This window comes from Urocitellus parryii, chromosome 7, assembly GCF_045843805.1.
Source record: "Urocitellus parryii isolate mUroPar1 chromosome 7, mUroPar1.hap1, whole genome shotgun sequence".
Taxonomy (NCBI): domain Eukaryota; kingdom Metazoa; phylum Chordata; class Mammalia; order Rodentia; family Sciuridae; genus Urocitellus; species Urocitellus parryii.
In genome coordinates this window covers 168,746,333-168,768,015 of record NC_135537.1, presented here as the reverse complement: position 1 = coordinate 168,768,015, position 21,683 = coordinate 168,746,333, and the positions used below count along the sequence as shown (strand labels likewise).

The window sequence follows — 21,683 nt, the reverse complement described above, 5'->3', positions numbered from 1 at the left end:
CTAAGAACTGCTTTAACTATTCTGAGTCTCTTATTTTTCCAAATAAATTTCATGATTGCTTTTTTTATTTCTACAAGGAATGATGTTGGTATTTTACTTAGAATCATATTGAATCTGTATAGTGCTTTGGGTAGTATGGCCATTTTGGCAATATTAATTTTGCCTATCCAAGAGCATGGGAGATCTTTCTATATTCTAAAGTCTTCTTCAATTTCTTTCCTTAGAGTTCTGTAGTTTTCACTGTAGAGGTCTTTCATCTCTTTTGTTAAATTGATTGCCAAGTTTTTTTTTTTTTTAAAGCTATTGCGAATGGAGTAGTTTTCCTAATTTCTCTTTCAGAGGATTCATCACTGATATATAGAAATGCATTTGATTTATGAGTGTTGATTTTATATCCTGTTACTTTGCTGAATTCATTTATTAATTCTAGAAGTTTTCTGGTGGAGTTTTTTGGATCCTCTAAGTATAGAATCATGTTGTCGGCAAATAACGATAGTTTGAGTTCTTCTGTTTTTATTCCTCTCCCTTTAATTCTTTTGTCTAATTGAGTTTCAAGGACTATGTTGAATATAAATGGTGAAAGAGGGCATCCCTGTCTTGTTCCAGTTTTTAGAGGAAATGCTTCCAATTTTTCTCCATTTAGAATGATGTTGGGGCTTCATCCCAGCTGAAGATCTCACCGCCGCTCAGGGTTTTTTAGAACTTCAGCTATCAAAATGGGCAGAATTTTCCTTGATCATATTGGTGGTACCCGTCTGTTTTCTTGTGCAAACTGTGACACAATCCTGACTAACCGCTCAGAACTCATCTCCACTCGGTTCACAGGTGCCACTGGTAGAGCGTTTCTTTTTAACAAGGTAGTTAACCTACAGTACAGTGAAGTTCAAGATCGGGTCATGCTCACTGGCCGCCACATGGTTCGAGATGTGAGCTGCAAAAACTGCAATAGCAAACTAGGATGGATCTATGAGTTTGCTACTGAAGACAGCCAGCGTTATAAGGAAGGCCGTGTGATCCTGGAACGTGCTCTAGTTCGAGAAAGTGAGGGCTTTGAGGAGCACGTACCATCTGATAACTCTTGAAGAAAAAGAGATAAATCCATCTTTTCCCAGGTCTCCTTCACTGAAAACAAAAATCTACTTACATACACTGTCACCTTAGCATCAGAGTCGGATTCATGAACTGCGGAACAAGAGGTTGTGAGAATCTTAAGATGGAACCTTTCTTTTCTTTTCTTTTTCTTTTTTTAATTTTGTATTTTCCATCCAACAGCAGTGTGTAGAGAGAATATTATGCAGTTGCTGTTAATTTTTTTTCCCTATGTTTACATCTTGAGGCAGAAGAGTCTCTGCAGCTAAATGGTAGGCTATGTGAGGAAAAAAATCTGGGCTATTAGAGTGAAAAAGTGTGTTTTATGTAAATTTTGAATGGCGAATATGTCAAGAGCATGGTTTTTAAACTTATTTGGGCTTCATTTTAAAACTTTTTTTTTAAAACCCAGTTATTTCACTTGATTTGCTAGCTTCAGAGAAGAGATCCGAATCTGTGCCCAGCACTAAAGGCTCAGTGTTAGCATGGCTTGTGCTGGCCCGTGTGCCATATTCTTGTTGGAGATGAACCGTAGCACCAGAGCCCATTCTTCCTTGTCAGTCTCGACCCAAAGATGTCACCATTCCTAGTTACTTGTCACCACATAACTGGTGTTGATTGGAACCTTTTTCTGAAATGGGGCAGAACTGCTTGGTTGTCTTTTTCCATGTAACTTAAGCATAGTAATATAAATAAAGTAATAGTTGGATGTTTTTGGTCCTGTGTTGCTTTTAAAAACCTTATAAAAGAAAAGAGTGTTTGATAAGTAATTTCATAGTGGTTAAGTGTTTCATTTCTTAAGTTAAATGGACTACTTATAAGATATTTGTGTAAATGAAAGCATACTGTTTTAAACCCACAGTATTGCATTTAGAAAACAGTTGAACAGAATGTCAATGTGCATCCATACAGAAAGCATTTAATCTGCATCTGTTTTAAAAGGAGGGGGAAATGAAGCAGCTTATCTAAAAATACTGCTTTACAAAGCTTTACAGTATTTTTCAGCCGTTCCCTCTTCAGCTGTGCATTGATTTCAACAAGTCTGTAGAGCCTGCTAATTTCATCAAAGGACTAGATCTCACAGTGGCATTATTTTTTCAGATCTTCCCTTAGAAGTTTGGCTATTGAAATCAAAACTGCCCTTGAATAGAAAGGGATCAGATTTGACTCAGGGTGCTCTGTTAGCCCAAAATTTATGACATTACTAAGTACTGAAATGTGTTTCTTTATCCAAACTACTTCTAGAAAGTCTAATTCCTTTGTTAGAATAAATGACATTAAAATTGGCTAATTATTTAAATGAATGAATGGATGGATGTTTGCATGTTCAATTTCTAGGCCTTTGGAAAGGAAATTTACCTCAGTCAAATTAGCAAAATCTTTTTGTCATTGAGAGAAGTGACTTCTAAGTACAGTTAAGTTCCTCTTACTTGCCTTTGGGCTCTTGGTTAGAGGCATAGGTATCTGATTAAGTAGGTATAGATATAATGTTGCATTTGAAATAAGTGGTCACACATTCATTCTCTATCTTCAACATGATTAAGTCTTCAAGCATTAAGAAATAGCATTTCTTCTCATTGGTTTCCATCCTGGCCTTTGATGATATGCAGATTCCTAGTAGCATGCCTTACCTACAGCACTATGTGCTTTTGCTGTCAAAATAAAGTATATTTTGTCTTGCAAAAAAAAAAATAGAATGATATTGGGTTTAGCATAGATGGCTTTTACAATGTTGAGGTATGGTCCTACTACCCCTAATTTTTCTAGTGTTTTGAACATGAAAAGGTGCTGTATTTTGTCAAATGCACCATTTCTAGGGCTTTGTCAGGTAGTTTGTTTGTTGAATTTGAGTCTTTTAATGAGTGAGTTCAATGCAGTGAACTATAAACTCTTCTTAGCACTGCCATTATAGTGTCCCATAGATTTTGATAAGTTGTAACGGAGTTCTCATTTACTTTTAAGAATTTCTTTTTAATCTCCTACCTTATGTCTTCTGTTATCTGTGTGTCATTCAAAAGCATATTATTTAGTCTCCAGGTGTTGGAATAGTTTCTATTTTTTATTTTATCATTGATTTCTAATTTCATTCCATTATGGGTCAGATAGAATAGAGGTAGTATCTCTAATTTCTTGTATTTGCTAAGACTTGCTTTGTGGAATAACATATGGTCTATTTTGGAGAAGGATCTATGTGCTGCTGAGAACAAAGTGTATTTACTCTTTGATGGATGAAATATTCTATATATGTCTTTTATGTCTAAGTTATTGATTGTGTTCTATAGTTTCTTTGTTTAGTTTTTGTTTGGAAAATCTATCCAGTGGTGAGAGAGATGTATTAAAGTCACCCAGTATTACTGTGTTGTGGTATATTTGATTCTTGTAGTTCAGAAGGGCTTGTTTGATATACATAGATGCCCATTGTTTGGGGCATTATGATTGTTATGTCTTGTTGATGTCTAAATCCCTTAAGCAGTATGAAATGTCCTTCTTTATCCCTTTACTAGCTTTGGTTTGAAGTTCATTTTGTCTGATATGAGGATGGAAGCTCCTGCTTGTTTACGTGGTCCACGTGAATGTTACATTCTTCCCCCATCCTTTCACCTTCAGACTGTAGATGTCTTTTCCTGTAAAATGAGTCTCTTGAAGGCAGCATATTGTTGGTTTTCTTCAACTTAATCTGTCAGTCTATGTCTTTTAATTGATAAGATAGGCCATTCACATTTAGGGTTATTATTGAAATATGATTTGTATTCCCAGATATTTTGGTTTATTTTTGGTTTCTCCTTGACTGGGTTTTCCCTTTGGTGTAGTTCCTCCCTTTGCTGATTTTCATGTTACTTTTCATTTCCTCCTCTTGGGATATTTTACTGATATTGCCCTGAAGTGCAGGCTTTCTTGCTGTAATTTTTTTTAACTTTTGGTTATCATGAAAGGTTTTTATTTCATCATTAACTCTGAAGCTTAATTTTGCTGGAATAATATTATTGGTTAGTAACCATTTTCTTTCAGAGCTTGGTATATGTTGTTCCAGGATCTCCTGGTTTTGAGAGTCTGGGTTGAAAAAACCTGAGATCTGAATTGGTCTGAAGCCTTTAAGATTCTATCCTTATTCTGTATGCTAGGCATTTTCATTATAATGTGCCTTGGTATAGATCTGTTGTAATTTTGTACACTTGGTGTCCTATAAGCCTCTTGTATTTGATTTTCCATTTTATTCTTCATGTTTGGGAAATTTTCTGATATTATTTCATTGAATAGATTGTGCATTCCTTTGGTTTGAATCTCTATGCTTTCCTCTATCTCAATAAATCTTAAGAGTTGTTCTTATGATCCTATCCCATAATTCTTGGATGTTCTGTTCATGGTTTCTTACCATCTTCAGTATGTGGTCAACTTCATTTTCAAGACTGTATATTTTGTCTTCATTATCTGACATTCTACCCTTCCAAGTGATCTAGTCTGTTGGTGATGCTTTCTATTGAGTTTTATATTTATTGTTTCCTTCATTTGAAGGATTTCTGATTGTTTTTTTTCCCCAAGAATCTCTCTTTCTCAAAGTAATATTTTGCTACCTGTATTTGCTCCCTTATGTCTTTGTTGGTGTGATCAATGGTTACCTATATTTGTTCTCTTATCTCTGTTAGGGTGATCAATTTTTGGCCTGCATTTGTTCTCTTATGTCATGCTTTAATTTGCAGATCATTTTAATTATGTACATTCTGAACATTTCATCAACTGTGTTGTCAATGGATTCTATTATTGTAGTATCTTGGTTTGTTTGGGGTACTTTCTTCCCTTGTTTTTTCATGTTGTCTATGTGTCTTCCTTTCTTGCAGTGCAGATCTGAGGTATTGCAGATTCTACCTTTTAATCTTGTAGTGTCCTTACAGATCTCCTGTACCTCACCTTGGTGTTGGGGTTCCAGTCCCTGGCCAGTGTCCCAAAATGGATGACACTATAACTAAAATGATGGTGGCAATAGCAGAGGTAACTCAAGATAGCAGTGGGAATTTCCTAAGATGGATGCAACCACTTTCAGAGATGGGGCTTTAAGGCTGCCTGTTCAGAGATGCAGCTGCCTCCAGGCCCTGCCTGTTGTCCCAAGATGGAGGCTACTACATGGGAAGGGCTATGGTGGTGGCTGCAGTGTCCCAAGATGGAGGCTGGTTGGGGGAGCAATGCGTTGGTAAATGGGGAGTTCCGGCATGGTCCTCCACTCTGCACAGGAGCAGTCCTGGGCCTGAGTTCTCACACAGGTGAGCAGGGGCAGTCCTGAACCTGATCTGGGCCTGGGCTCTGGTGTGGGTTGGGTGGGGGGTGCAGTCCTGAGCCTTACATAGGCCTGGGCTTCCAGGTGGGTTGCCGGGGGATGGCTCTGGGCCTGACCTAGTCCTGGGATTCTGCATGGGTCTGTTGGGTGGTTCTGGGCCTGGGCCAGGGCTCCTACCTGGGTTGACAGGAGCGATCCTAGGCTTGGGCCTAGGCTTGGGTGTGGGTCTACCAGTCTGACTTGGGCCTGGATTCCTGTGTGGGTCTATTTATGATTTTTATTGGCATAATTTTATTATCATAATGGTCTTATATTTGTGCCTAGTTAGACACCATATTCCTTATAATCTCCTATCAGATATTACTAAGCAACTACTCTGCTACAATGTGCCAGTGCCAGTTACTGGGCTAAGTGCCACTGATGTAAAGATGATTAAGTCTCAGTATTTTTTGTTAAAAAGGAATTAATATGTCTAATGGGGGAAAGCAGGCTCAAAAAATAATTATAATACCATGTATTAAATGCAGTGATACAGATATGCCCAGTAATGTGCATATGCAGTAATGAAATAATGCTATGCAATGGATAGAAGCATGAGTGTAAAGCTGAAGAGAGATAGTGGTAGTATTGGTGACAATATTTCTTAAGCTGAATCTTAAAAGATTTGTAAGAAATAAGTCAAACTTAAAAGGAGATATTTGAAGAATAATCAACATGAGCAAAAACATAGAAATGAAAAACTAGAACGTGTCAGGCAATATCGAATTCTAGTATTGCTAGATAATAAGTATAAAGTTCTTGGAAGAAGTGGGAGAGAAGACTGGAGAAACTGGCCATCACCAGATCATGAAGGCCTAGGCGTTATCTAAAATGTAAATTTGGAGTCAGAGAAGTGATGTGGTCAGATTTAATTTTCAAGTAGTTCCCTTCATCTTATAGGTAGCTCAGAGTTAAAGAAGTAATTGATTTTCAGTTCATTTATTTTTATGGCTGTTTGAAAAACAGATTTAGGAAGGCAAGATGAAAAGTCAAGAGAACAATGAAATTATTACTAATCTGAGATAGTGAGGACCACCAAAGCAATGCTAGGAAGAAACAAAATAAAACACAGTAATGAGAAATACGGGGAGAGGGAGATAATAAGGATTATTCTGAGCTCCCTAGTTTGTGTACCTGGGTAGAGATGATATCATTATTAAATAAAATTTTAGGCGATTTTATGCCAATAAACTTGAAAAAAGATAAAAACTATAAGAAAAACTGATGTGAGAAGAAAAAGAAAATTTAAATAGAGTTTTATAGTACTAAATGTAAGGAAATAGTAGTTTAAAATAATTAAGACATTTGCATTCATTGCATGAAGACAACATTGAGTCTCGATTATTTTAATAATGAATCCTAATAATATTCAAAGAACAAGTAATCCCAATATCTCACAATCCACTTCAGAGGACAGAGCAGGTACTCTTCATCAGTTTTTATTTCTCTATATTACTTAGTCAAAAATATTTAGTTATCCAATGATTATCTCTAATGACTTCTCATACAAATGAGTCATAAATTAGAAATTATTAGGATAAATCTGGAGGGTAAATAAAAAGTATAAGACGTGAGTTCTGCCATTTAGAAATATGTGTTCTACTATAAAGAAAAATAATATATAACTGCAAGTAACAATATTAGTTATTGACAGAAGGTCTGGTAAGACTAGAGGAAGCAGTCTGTTTAGATTTCCAGAGAAGGCAGAGATAACTGGAGTGCTTCATGATTATTCTTGAACCTCTGTCCGTGGTGAAAAGAATGGTGATAAAAAGTGTAACTGTAGAATCAAAAATCAAATTTGGACCAGCAGCTTGGGAGGCTGAGGCAGGAGGATCTCAAGTTCAAAGCCAGCCTCAGCAAAAGTAAGGTGCTAAGCAACTCAGTAAGAGTTAAGGGTGTATCTTGAACAATATTTATATTTGGATGGGCTCAACCAATGTTATGAAGCTAACTTAATTCTTAAAAAAAAAAATTTTTTTTTGTAGTTATAGATGGACAGCATGCCTTTATTTTATTTATTTATTTATGTGGTGCTGAGGAACCCAGTACTTCACCTGTGCCAGGGAAGCACTTTGCCACTGAGTTACAGCCCCAGCCCGAGGCTAGCCTAATTCTTGATACTAAAACCTAACAATGGTAGAAGAAGAAAGGAAAATTTGAAGTTAATCTCACTCATGGATAACCTCCCAGAATGTTTTTTTTTTTTTTTTTTTTTGTATCTGCTGCAAACTGCTAATTAGTAAGTTGAAGACAATTTAGATGTAATTTACTAGGATATTCTATTTAAAAATTATATTAGAAAATTCAAAAGAGAAAAATGAAATGACAGTTTTCTTAGCTTGGTTACTTCCCCAAATTTCAAGTTTTCTTTGTGCCAAAGCTTGTCATAAGAATGTATTAATATAAGATTCCTGAATCATAAGCAAGGAAACAACATTTTCCCCTCTTTTAGAGGGTGAAAAGAAAAGTGGGAATGTTTTTGCTGACAAGAAGCCTGAAGGGGCTCCCAAACTTATCCAAGGACTGATATGTGATTTGCACAGATTCCAGTTTCACAAACAACTCCAGTTTCAGTTCTTTAGCCATTTAATCTTAATCTTTTCTTTCAGTTTTTCACAAAACTCAGTACTATTCCAGTGAAGAATAAACTTTTTCTGAACCATTTTTGTTGACAGATGATGTTTGGGAATTTACAGAAATACGTGTACAGAACTTTTTCTATCTACTTATCAGGTAATAGCTTGATAAGTAAAGCAAGGAGATATAACTTGCATTTTGTTTACCTTTATTTCTCTCTTCAGCATCAATAAAAAGACAGACAACATCTAACAATCTGTCTATAATATCAAAAGTAGATTTTTGAAAATCTTAAGTTTATATGTTTAAAAAGAAAAAAAGCAAAGACACAAAAAGATTATTACAAAATATGATATGTCAAGAACTATGTAATGTTTTGAACAACTAATAATAATAATAAAAGATAATTACAAAAATAAACTCACCAATGATGCCGCTATCTCTGCTTTCAAGGGTGGAGGTTGGACTAGTAACAGCCCCATAGCTACAATCCTTAGCAGTAGCATTTGTACTGACTGGTGGGAGGGTAGAGCAGGGGCTACTGGCTGGTGGAGAGGCAGTGCTGCTTGTCAGTGTGGAACAGGGACTTATCCGCTGGGTGATTGCTGAGGTCTGAAAAATTAAAATCAAGAAGTAAAGATAAACTGACTAGTTAAGTACATTTAGGAAAAATAATACCTTAATGAAAAAAGAATAAAGAATCTACACATGGCTTTTACATCCATCAGGCTTTGCCTTTGCTTTCCAGCAAAGAAGCTACAGTTTCTATAATTAAGGTGAATCTTCATAAATTTAACATGAGCAGAGACTTGTGGCCCATTTTTCCTGCTTAGGAAATAACAGTGATAAGTAAATATTCAGTATCAGAATATAGAAATTTCTTATTATGTACAAGTTTTCCTTGCTATTTATAAACAATAAAACTTTCAGAAGGCTTAGAACTTTGTTAATAATTTTCTTTGTAAGAAAAAGAAATAATACCTCTGAAGGTGAAGAGAAATAAAATAAAGTTTTTAATGCGAATTTATGTCTTTTGATATATAGGCAGCCACATGAAACAGCAATTGAGCACAAGGAAAAATGCCTTATTCTAAAAGTTTATCTTATAAAATATGTCAAAAAATGTTGATTTAATACAAAACTAACTATCTCTGTAGAAATGGACTGCAGAGATCACTTTGTGTCCTTAATTAATGATTTTTAAACCTGAAATTACCTCCTTTTTAATGAAGGAATGGGCAATTAACAAAAAGAATGATGATAATATATTCAGGTCTTCATAATTTAATAACAATTCACTTTTCTTCAGTTCCTTCTACCCAAATAAAGTATTGAAATTATAAATGAAAATATATTTTTATCAAAAATAAATTTGATTCTTTTCAAAATGGTAAGTTTCAGTGACGAAGTTACTTGAAGAAGCACTAATGCCAAAGTAAACATGCTTATATATTAATTTAAAAGAAGTCTTTCAAATTCTTCACATAGTTTGTATTCATATTCTTTGCTAAAACTGAGGATTTACATTTAATAATTTAACTGAAGAATATGTTGCTTATTAGCTATAAGAAAATTATAGGCTTTTCAATGATAATTTCCATATGCAATCCCTTGTATTTAATTATCCAGGTTTTGATTTTCATTTAAATACTACCACCAGGTCATAAAAGATACATTTGACTCAACTAAGCACAAATGACATTCTCATTATCCTACATAAATCCTTTGAATCATATCAATAACATTAAGAGCTGAGTTTTCTTAATAACATAAGTGCTTAATATATGCACATTTCCTCTACTATATAATCTCTTTCCAGAGGACAGAGGAATTTCAATTTCTTTGTTATCTCCTCTATTCATATAAAAGGGGGTTGGTCTACTAAAGGAAGATTTTTAACTAGGCATGCAAAAAACAAATGTGAGATGCAAAAAACAAATGCATAAGCTCTAATAAACTGACAGATACTGATCCCCATCCCAGTCTTACTGAATTAGAATTCTCCAATCAGAAATTCATTGGGCAATTTCTAACCTTTCCACACCCAGTTTAAGAAATACTTGGGCTGGGCGTGATGGTGCATGCCTATAATTCCAGTGATTGGGGAAGCTGAGGCAGAAGGATACCAAGTTCTAGGCCAGTCTCATCAACTTAGCAAGACCCTGTCTCAAAATAAAAAATAAAAAGGGCTGGGGACTTGGCTCAGTGGTAAAGCCCCCTGGGTTCAGTCCAAACAAACAAACAAACAAATAACAAAAATGTGTTGATAAAATTAACGTGTTCTTTTACATTAGATATATCTATAATCATTCCATATTGAAAAGGTTTTATTTTGGTATGAATCTATTACTTTTTTGGAATTTTTAAAAGATAGAATGTCTTTATTTTATTTATTTTCTTTCTTTTTGTGGTGCTGGGAATTGAACCCAGGGCCTTGTGCATGTGAGGCAAGTACTCTACCAACTGAGCTATATCCCCAGCCTTCTGTTACTTTTTATAAAGACATGTACTCTACCTATTTTTGTTCTTAGACAAGATTCTCACTCTGTTCTTTGTGAAAGGAAACTGTATTATACACATAACATTGCCAATTCATACATTAGATACTTCGGAGGTTAAACCCAAACTATTTTTACTACAAGTTATCGTATCATAGACTATATATTTTAAAAGCTTTACCAGTAAAAGCAAACCTTAAAGATCAAGCTGTTTGTAAAACAGAAGATATGTTCATGTCTTATGAATTAAAAAGAAGGCCTCATATTTATTTAAGGCTAGTTAATGAGATATAGAAAGACAACATTATCAGTTCTCCATGCTATAGGCTAAAGTGAACATCTAATTAAGTTATTTTCTACTTCTACAATCTTTCAGTGGTGTCTTATTGTCCTTAACACACTTCAGAGGGATCAAAAGAAAGCTCCCAGTTGGGATTTCTTAGAGTTTCTACAAAAACACAAGCTAAGAACCTAAGATGGAATTCCTAGGTCCATCCAGAGATTCCATCTTACCCACCTCAGAATGGTTATTTAAAAAACAAAACAAAACAAAACAAAAAACCTAAAACTAAAAATAACAAATGCTGATAAGGATATGGAGAATGTAAATTCATACATTAGATACTATGGAAAACAGTAGGGAGGTTCCTCGAACAACTAAAAATAGTTCTACTCATGTGATCCAGCTACTCCTGGGTATAAACTTGAAGGAAATGAAATCAGCATATACAACAGATAACTATATACCCATTTATTGCAATATCACAATAGCCAAGATGTGAAATCAGCCTACGTGTCCATCATCAGATGAATGAATTTAAAAAGGGGGCATATATACAATGGAGTTTTATTTAGCCATGAAGAATGAAATTATGTCATCTACAGGAAAATGAATAAAACTACAGGTTATCATATTAATGAAATTAGCTTCATACAGAAAGTGAAGTATCACATATGTGGAAATAAATAAGAGCTTGAAAATAGAAGAGGGATCATTAGGGAAGGATAAAGGACTGGAGGCAGGGAAAAGGGAAAGGAAGAGAGCAAAGAGTAGAGAGGGTGGATATGATCAAAGGATGTATATACATATATGGAAATGTCACAGTGAAACCCATTAATTTGTACAACTAATAGGACTCAATAATTATAATAATAAAAAGAAACTGCTAAGAGAAGAAAATAAAGTGGTCAGTCAAATATCACTTTCAATACATTTTTTTGTTTGCAGAAACATGATATATGCTAACTTACTTGTGTGAGAGTCATCACTAGTGTCATTCTGTAGACATCATCAATACAGGATCTTTCTAAATATGGCAGTCTATTTTGTTAGTATGCTATTTTGCTCAGAAGAAAGCCACCAAGTAAACATGACCTCCTAGTTCTTAATAATCTTGCTAAGGATAGAAATTTCTGTGATCAATTTAGCCGCTCTCTTTTGTGGTTCCAAGTCAGTTCCAGGGTATATTATATTCTAAGAAATTATCATTTAGTTTTATTATTAACATTTACATTTACATAATGCTTAGAAATTTAAAAATACTTTTTAAAAAATATTTATTTTTCAGTTTTTGGCAGACACAACATCTTTGTTTGTATGTGGTGCTGAGGATCGAACCCGGGCCGCATGCATGCCAGGCAAGCGCGCTACCACTTGAGCCACATCCCCAGCCCCTAAAAATACTTTTATATATTATTTCTTTTATTCCTTATCAACCGGGTATTATAGGTACAATGAATATTATTTCCTGCATTCAAGAAATGAGCAAATGAAAACCATCAAAAACATGAAAACAACGAAGTGTCCCCCTATAAATTATAGTTTTGCATATATTTATATGTTAATTGTATTACATATATTTTATACTGTTTCCAAATGGCATTTTGTAGCTTACAAAATATTTTTGTGTTTATGATTTAACCTGATTCTCACAATTGTCCTGTCAGGTTTTGTGATTTCGTGTTATGCTGGAACAGTCTGGTGTTGCTGTAAATAACGCGGGTGGTAAAAGCATAATGCCTGGTTATGAACACCCTTATATCACTTTATGGCAGAGTGTTCCCACTTTTTTATCTAAAAACTGAAATTTGAATGGATCCTACCACATTAGACTGTAAGGAAACTTAAACAAAATAGTGCAAGTAAAGTGATTAATATGATTGGTACAGAGTAAGAATTTAATAAATTTCAGTTATTATTATCTATAAAAAATCTCAAGCCCAGAGAGGTTAAGAGACATGTCCAAATTTATAAGATGGTTGGTGACACTGTGAGTATTAGAACAATTTTCTACTCCGGTTTCAATGGCTTTTTTGTTATACCATATTGCCTTGATTACATTAAATCAATGGTACTATTTTCATTTATTTTAAGATTATTCCATTCAGTAAATCTACAAGTAAGGCACACTCCATAGACTTGTGGCTTTATTCAGAATCACTGTGACATGCTATGACATAAAGAATCTCAAAAGCAATAAGCATAAATTTTATTACCAGAACATATATAGTTTTATAGAAAGAAGAGAGTCCTTGGCAAAGACCCAGGCTATCTGATATAAGACTTACATCATGTTACTTGGTCATTATTAGAATATGTCACATTTTAACATTAATATCAAGAAATGGAAAGTAAAATAGATGTTTTATTTATGCCAATACTTTAAAACCCTCAACATATATCATTCCAATTTTTTCCCTAGAAAGCATCTCATACTAACATGGTTACTATATAAATTGATTTTTAAAAAAAGATACCAGGGTGCTGGGGTTATAGTTCAGTGGTAGAGTGTTCAAGTACTTTCTTTGCTATATTTAAAATGAAAACAATGGAAATATCCAAAAGGAAAAAAATTATGAAATAATTTTTTAATTGCTGATGTTTTAAAACTAAGACAAATATTTAGACCACTAATTTTTAGGTTTTCTACTGCTGTAATATATGTATTCAAAACCAATATTTATTTTTGAGCAAATATTTTAAAATGTTCTAATTTTTTGGACTCAAAGGCTGTTTAGAAGGATATTAATTAACATCTAAGCATTTGGAGATTGTCCACGTTTTCTTTTAGCTATCATTTCATAAGTTATCATTCTATAATTAGTTCTACTGTGTTCTGAACTGAAATCTTTTTATATTTGTCAAGAATTGCTCTATGACTCAGTATACTATCCTTTTGGTAAATAATCCATGTGTACTTGTATATTCTATAATTTCCAGGTTCAGTATTTAGAGGTTAATTCTGTTGGCTGGATTGCTTATTGGTTTGTTTATCTATTCATTCATTCAATACATGAATCAAAATCTTAAAGTGTCTTTTTGGGGTTTTAAACCTGAGAATGAAACTAAAGATGTCTCATAAACTGAAAATTATAAAGTTTATGGAAAATTAAGTTATATTACAGGTCTCAAAAGACATTCAACAATTGGGATTATTCCTCTCAGAACAAACAAACACACATATACCAGTTTTTTTTCTTGTGAAATAAATTGAGTTATACCATGTTTCAGAGTTAATAGCAAGCAGCTTACCTGACTTTCATCCTGTAACTCCATGCTGTATTGGTCACCTGACTGAACTTCTGTGACTTTCTCTCCAAGAAGGAAACCTAGACGAGTCATGAGTGTGTTTGCTGCCTCATCTACAGATGGAGGGGGACCAAGTTCCTGTTCAGCATCACCTATAATGAAAAAGTACTGAAATTGTGAATCTTTCAAAATAATATGGTCTAGTTCTGCAACTATTTGTACATTTAGTTCAACCATTTTCTTTAGTTTCACATTCTAAATCCTAAATTATGAGGTTCCAACTTATAAACTGCTTTCCACTTTTAAAGATTATAATTTATCTATAATCTATTTAGATTATCCTCAATTTATCTATTGGAAACACTTGGATTTGAAAAAATGTTTTTGTAACTTCCTTAATATAAAAAATTTCCATTTCTTTGACAGTTAGCATTTCAATATGGTCCAAGTCTTGGGATCTAGTTCCCAGACACAATCACTACTTTGGCCAGATTCTTTTATCTTTTTTTTACCATGAAATAACTTCAAGCTTTTAAGTTTTAAGAATACTACAAAGTACGTATTTTTCATAGCCATGTGGAAGTTACAGACATGATGTCCTATCACCTCCCAGTGGTATATATTTCCCATAAACAAGGACATTCTTTTATAACCTAAAATACTAGCACAGAAATCAGAAAAATAATATTTCACATTATTATGACTTCATCAGTAGACCCCATCTAAGTTTGACATTACTTACTTAGTAATGTCCTTTATTGTAGAAGGATCCAATTTGGGGTTATATAATTTATTTAGTTATCAATTCTTTTTAACCTCTTTTAATCTGGAGCAGTTCTTTATTCTTAACTTTCATAACCTTGACACTTTTGAGGATTATAGACCAGTTATTTTGCACAATAATTCTCAATTAAAATTCATCTCCTGATTTTATTCCAATTAAGCATTCTTGATAGAATTATCATAAATGTGCTGCTGTGTTAATTTTGATCACTTGGCTATGACTGTGTCTGCCAGATTTTTCCATTCACATTATTTTTCCCTTTGTAATAAGTAAGTAGTTTGCTGGGGGCTCGGGCAGGGGTGAGAGAAATTATGTAAATGGGTGTCCAATTCCTCAACATATTTTATGGTGAAATATACATAATAAAATTTGCCCTTTTAACATTTTTGTTACAATCTATTGACATTAAGTACTTTCACAATATTGTACAAATATTGCCACCATCCATTTTCAAAATTACTCATCATACCCAAAAGAAACTCTACCTATTAAAAAATAACTTTCCATATCCTCCTTTCACCAGCTCCTAGTGACTGCCATTTTACTTTCTACCTCCACAAATTTGCATTTCCTAAGTGGAATCATACAATATTTGTCTTTGGTGTCTGACTTATCTTACTTAGCATAATGCTTTCAAAGTTCATCATTTTATAGCGTACATCAGAATTTAATTCCTTTTAAGGTTAAATAATAATCCATTCTATGTAGTATATTCCACATTTAGTTCATCTATTCATTTTTTTGAACACCTAAAACTATTTCTAGCTTTTACGTATTGTGAATAATGATAACATGAAAGCTTGTACAAAAGTATCTTCTGTCTGGGTGTGGTGTCGCATGCCTGTAATCCCAATTACTCAGGAGGCTGAGGCAGAAAGATCTAAAGATTGAGGCCATCCTGGGCAACTGTCTCAAACTAAAAAGCTGGGGATGTAGCTCAATGGTAGAGTGCCCCTTGGTTCAAACTCCAATACCAAAACAATAAAAAAATCTGTCAGAATTCCTCCTCAACAAACTTTTGCTCAGTATTTTTAGCATTCTTGGCTTGCCAAATAGTGATTCTTCTTCTCCTTATTATTATGTTTTGCAGTAATGGGGATTGAACCCTGGGGCACTCTCCCATTAAGCCATATTGCAAGCCTCCCCCCACTCCCCTAAATTGCTGAGGCTGGCCTTGAACTTGGGATCTTACCTTGGCCTCCCAAGCCAAGTGACTGCTGTTACAAGTGTTTGCCAGTGTGCCAGCAAAATACATTATTATTATTATTATTATTATTATTATTATTATTATTACCACCTTGTTTATCTATCTACATCAGAATGAACTCATGAGTTTCTATTTTATTCACTGGGTTATAATCTGTTACTATCAGTATTTATATAGTAAGCTCAATTTTTTTCTACATTTGGATAGGGTAAGCCTCTTTAACTTGGCTTCTGTTACCATTTAATATATTCTTATAATTTTCTGATCATTTCTTTGTTTCTGGCATAAGATGCTTCAGGCTTACCTTGTACCTTCCCTGCCTCAGCCATGGAATCAGTCATTTTTTTTTTTTTTAAGAATCTCTGGTTCTCTTTAGGGAGAAAGGTATTCAGAATATCAAGAGCTGTGTACTAGGTATGCTCATTTTTGTTGAGATATCATTTCCTCCAGTCCTCACTGTACTGTTAGGCAGTATTTGTATACCCTCATGTGTGCAAATGTATGTATACATACACATGTATTATATCCATTTTGATTTGTAAACACACACACACACACACACACATGCCTCTAATTCCAATTCAATACCAGGGGGTTAATTCTAGAAGAATTTTTTTTTCACCCAAAGTTGTAATTTTCTTGTAAAAAAGTGAGAAACTTAATCTGTTCGCCCTATGTGTAACATATTTCACTGCTGCCCACTGCCAAACCGCACATGCCTCCAGAAATTCTCATCCTGGTTGGGATTCTACTCCAGGCCACAGAGGCCTCAATCACCACTCCCCTTGCAATCCAGTTCATTTTATTTTTTTTCTAAATTGAAATATAATTCACATCCCATAAACTTTGCCCCCTTAAAGTATATACTTCAGTGGCTTTCAGTTTATTCATAGGTTATGCAACTATTACCATGAGCTAATTGTAGAATACTTTCATCATGTAAAAAAATTTACTATATATATTCATTTTTTGTCCCCAAATTGATCCCTCAAATTCCTGATCTCTCGCATTAATTTTAGCCCTTTGCCCAATTTGGAAAGCAGTATGGAGATTCCTGGGAAAGCTGGGAATGGAACCACCATTTGACCCAGCTATTGCCCTTCTCGGACTATTCCCTGAAGACCTTAAAAGAGCGTACTACAGGGATACTGCTACATCGATGTTCATAGCGGCACGATTCACTAGACTGTGGAACCAATCCAGATGCCCTTCAATAGATGAATGGATAAAAAAAATGTGGCATTTATACACAATGGAGTACTACGCAGCACTAAAAAATGACAAAATCATGGATATTTGCAGGGAAATGGATGTCACTAGAGCAGATTATGCTAAGTGAAGCTAGCCAATCCCTAAAAAACAAATGCCAAATGTCTTCTTTGATATAATGAGAGCAACTAAGAACAGAGCAGGGAGGAAGAGCAGGAGGAAAAGATTAACATTAAACAGAGACATGAGGTGGGAGGGAAAGGGAGAGAAAAGGGAAATTGCATGGAAATGGAAGGAGACCCTCAATGTTATATAAAATTACATATAAGAGGTTGTGAGGGGAATGGGGAAAAAAAACAAGGAGAGAAATGAATTACAGTAGATGGGGTAGAGAGAGAAGATGGGAGGGGAGGGGAGGGGGGATAGTAGAGGATAGGAAAGGTAGCAGAATACAACAGTCAGAATATAACAGTTACTAATATGGCATTATGTAAAATTGTGGATGTGTAACTGATGTGATTCTGCAATCTTTGTAATGTTTTGAACAACCAATAAAATAAATAAATAAATAAATAAAAATTTTAGCCCTTTGCTTACAGGCTGCTACATTCTTTCCATCCAATTAGCTTTTTAGGTTCTCCTTCTAGATAGACTTTTTTAAAAGAGTCATCAACTGTTAAGAATCACTCTTTTTCAAAGTTTTTCACTGAGAGATGCAGAACAGAGTCAGTATGAAGTTTTTTCCCCTGGTACCACTCACTCTCTAAAGATAAATTTATTTACAAAAAATGATTTACAAAAGTCACGTAACAATGAGCCAGGGAACTAAAAATGATCTATTATAAGTTTGATGTGGGAAAATTTACATAAAATGAGGATGGGTTTACATTAACTTAATTGATTATCAACATTTTCTCAGGTTTTAAGTTCAGATGCATTTAATCCCATCTTGCAACAATTCACTGTAGCACAGATCCTACAGGGCATTATAAAAATCCTTTTGCACAGTAAGTATTAGCTATATGTTAGCACAGTATCAGTGATACCAAAACACAACAGATTATTATTTAGGAAATTCAGTATTGCATATTTAAACCACTCCAAATGCCAAGAAAGCAAGATTTTATTGTCATTATTCAGTTTAACCTTTATCTTAACTTTTCTACTAAAGTCATACACTGAGGTTCAGAGGGAGGGTACATGTGTATTTTTGTATACTAGCACTGAACTCAAATGTTACATTTATGGAAAATCTATATAGAACTCACTGAATTTATGTCAGAGGCTCTATTTTCTCTCTTCTATTTCCCCTCCAAGAGACATCATACATAGATATCTCAGACACAAAGCAGATAACAGAATAGGCAGTTGTTTTTAGGTTATAAATATTTAACTTCACATAGTATTTTCCCCCAAAATGATTCACAATTTCTTATTAATTGAAAAAATGAAAAGATAAAACTGCTTTCTTCAAATTCATGAATAAGCATTTCTTTCATCCTATCATTAAACTTGTCTTTTCTAATTTTTCTCAACATAAATTCCAGACCTCTAGATAGTCTAGGGTTCCATTTCACTCCCTATGAAAAAGTTATTCTTCTGATAGTTACCAAATATTTAATATGTACAGGTTAACATTAGGTGTTGTCAGAACTCATACAACATGGGAGATAGTCATTAACATAGTAAAGTTTATAATCTACATGGAAGGTAAGATGGTTTATTATTATGTGATTTATTTACTTAGCAACACTTATATAATACTTTATACAATTCAGTAGTCTAAACACTTTGTAAATTAGTCATTGCCTGGGACTAAGGTCGGATAGGGAGTAACTATTAATAGGCATAGGATTGGGGAAGAAGGATGATAAAAATTATAGCAATAATTGCACAACTCTGAATATATAATAATCACTGAAGTATATACTTTAAAGGTGAATTTTATGGTAAATGAATTACATCAATAAAGCTTTTATTAGTATGAAAAACAACAGTATAGATAAAATCTATAAAACCATGACCAAACTTCCCCCAAGGTAACATCTTAATTATAGAGAGTTACTGAAATTGACAATAGCAGAATACTGTAATTAATTAGACTATAAATCTTATTCAGATTTTGCCAGGTTTTGTATAAGTTTACTTGTTGTTGGTGTTTTTTTCTTTTTCTGTATGCTTTGTTTGCATATCTATGAAATTAAATCACTTGTATAGATTCATATATCTACACTGCATCAAGATACAGAGCAGTTCAGTCACCATCAGGGAACTCCCTTGTATTATCCCTTAGTCAAAACCAACTCCCCCTTCTCTAACCTCTGGAAACCATTAGTATATTCCATATCTATATAATTTTGTTATTTTTAGAATGTAATATAGATGGAATTGTATAAACTTTGAGATTGGCTTTTTAAACATTCAGCATAATTTGGATTCATCCAAATGGCTCCTGTTTCAGTAGTTCATTCCTTTTCATTTCTGAGTAATACACAGCATATATACCACATTTAATTCCATCATTTATACTCTGAAGAACAACTGGGTTGTTTCTAGTTTCTGGTAACTGCTTTCAGTAACTTCTGTGAATACTTGCACGTAGTTTTGTATGAACACAACCTTCCATTTCTCTAGGATAAATATTGAGGAATGCAATTGCTGGGTCATGTTCTTGCTGGGTGGATGGTAAACATATGTTCAATTTTCTCAGTTTTCAAAACTGTTTTCCAGAGTGGCTGTACCATTTACATTCCTACCAGCAATGTATGAATGGTCCAGGTAGCCATTCTTAAATGCATGTAATAATGAATTAATGTGTTTTTAAATTTCCCAAATGGCTAATGATGCTGAACATCTTTTCATGTACTTGCTGGTCTCTGCGTGTCCTCTTCAGTGAATCAACTATCTTTTAAAAAATATTTTGTTTTGCTTTGTTTTTGTACCAGTGATTTAATCCAGGGCACTCAACCACTGAGCCACTTATCCCATGCACCATTTTTAAATTTTTTTCTTTTGAGACAGGCTCTAATTTGCTGAGGCTAGGATCATGAATTCATGATCCTCCTGCCTCAGCCTCCCAAATTGCTGGGATTACAGGCTTGTGCCCCTGCTCCAGCAAAAGATAAAAAATTTTCATTCTTATCTATGTAGTTGTGATTTCCCATATTTCGTATTCCATTGTATACATGCAAATTTCCATCTGGCATCAATTTTCTTTTGCATCAAGAAATATCTTCAATACTTCTTATCTTATAGTATTTCTATGAATGTTTGAAATTTGGGGGGAAAACACTGTACAAGGAAGTTTCTTTTAAACAACTCAGTGGTCCTCAATCAGTGAAAAGTTTACTCCCTAGGGAACATGTGGTTCATCAAGTCAGCTGGTGATAAATTCTTCCTGTGACTCAGTAAGTCTATATTTTGTCTTCATTTTTTTAAAGGTATTTTTCAGGGTATAAAATTCCAGTTTGACAGATGGTGTTCCCACTTGTCTTCTGACTTCAATGTCCCCCACCCCACTAGGAGATGATACTGCCATCTTTGTTCTTCTATAATTATATGTCAATCCTAGATATTTTGGGGGTTACTTCAATTGATTGAGTTTACTTCTCATTACAAGAAGTACTTTCCTGCTTATTTAGATACTTGGTAATTTTTAAACTTGGTAGTCACTGGTTGTCACACTGAGGAAAGGGGTTATTATTACTGGTATCTAGTTGACAGAGGTCAGGATAAATAATAATCCTATAATATACAGAATAGCTCCCTACAATGAAGGGTCATCCACCCCCCAAATCAATGATATTGATGTTTAGAAACTCAGGAAATACTAAATTACCTTCCCTTTTAAAATTTGGCAATGTGGATGACTCAGGGCACAGCACTGGAGAAACTAGTATAAAACTTGTTGTTTCTGAGAATTCTAAGAATTACTTCAGGGCTGGGAATGTAGCTCAGTTGTGCATCAAGGCCCTGAGTTCAGTGCCCAGCATGGGTGCTCATGCACTGCCCCCTCTCCCAAAGAAGTTATTTCAATTTCTGGATTACAATGAATTTGTAGTCTTTGGGCTATTTCCTTACCAAGGATGGGGGCTGTTTTCTGCACCATTAGATTCTGCCATAATCCTATCAGTGTGTATATCAAGAGGCTGAGGTTATGTCAAGGCATAAAACAACACAGATTATGTCTTTTATTAATAATAATAACAGCTATTATCTATGGGAATGGACTATATGACAGGTACTAAATATTTTACATCATCACAGCTGCCTTAAGAGGCAGGCATTCTATGACCACTTTGTGAATAAGGAAAATAAAGCACAGAAAGGATAAATAATTTACTCAAACTTATATAACTAGTAAGTAGCTAAACCAGGCTATCTGGCTCTAGAACTCAAGCTCTTACCACCCAAGTTATACAGTCTTCCCAAACCTAGTCACTTAACAAGCTGCTGGGCATTATTCCTTGCCTGCCTCT

The 21,683-nt window shown here is 34.2% G+C and overlaps 2 protein-coding genes across 2 annotated transcripts in view; one reads left to right on the top strand and one right to left on the bottom strand.

Annotated features, from left to right (window-relative positions):
- Positions 1–21,683, bottom strand: part of Tanc2 (tetratricopeptide repeat, ankyrin repeat and coiled-coil containing 2) — a 412,218-nt gene that overhangs the window by 206,575 nt on the left and 183,960 nt on the right. Inside the window, exons 6-7 of the mRNA XM_077800862.1 lie at positions 14,009–14,157; positions 8,404–8,590 (exon numbers count right to left, since the gene is read on the bottom strand). Coding sequence (XP_077656988.1) covers positions 8,404–8,590; positions 14,009–14,157 — 336 coding nt within the window. The remainder of the gene's footprint in view (positions 1–8,403; positions 8,591–14,008; positions 14,158–21,683) is intronic.
- Positions 679–1,798, top strand: LOC144255849 (protein yippee-like 5). The gene has a single exon (XM_077800863.1). The coding sequence runs from the start codon at positions 717–719 to the stop codon at positions 1,080–1,082; it is 366 nt and encodes a 121-aa protein (XP_077656989.1). The 5' UTR covers positions 679–716; the 3' UTR covers positions 1,083–1,798.

What these genes read in the sequence shown, in the direction of transcription:
- LOC144255849 (XM_077800863.1), top strand. Translation starts at nt 717, where the DNA reads ATGGGCAGAATTTTCCTTGATCATATTGGTGGTACCCGTCTGTTTTCT.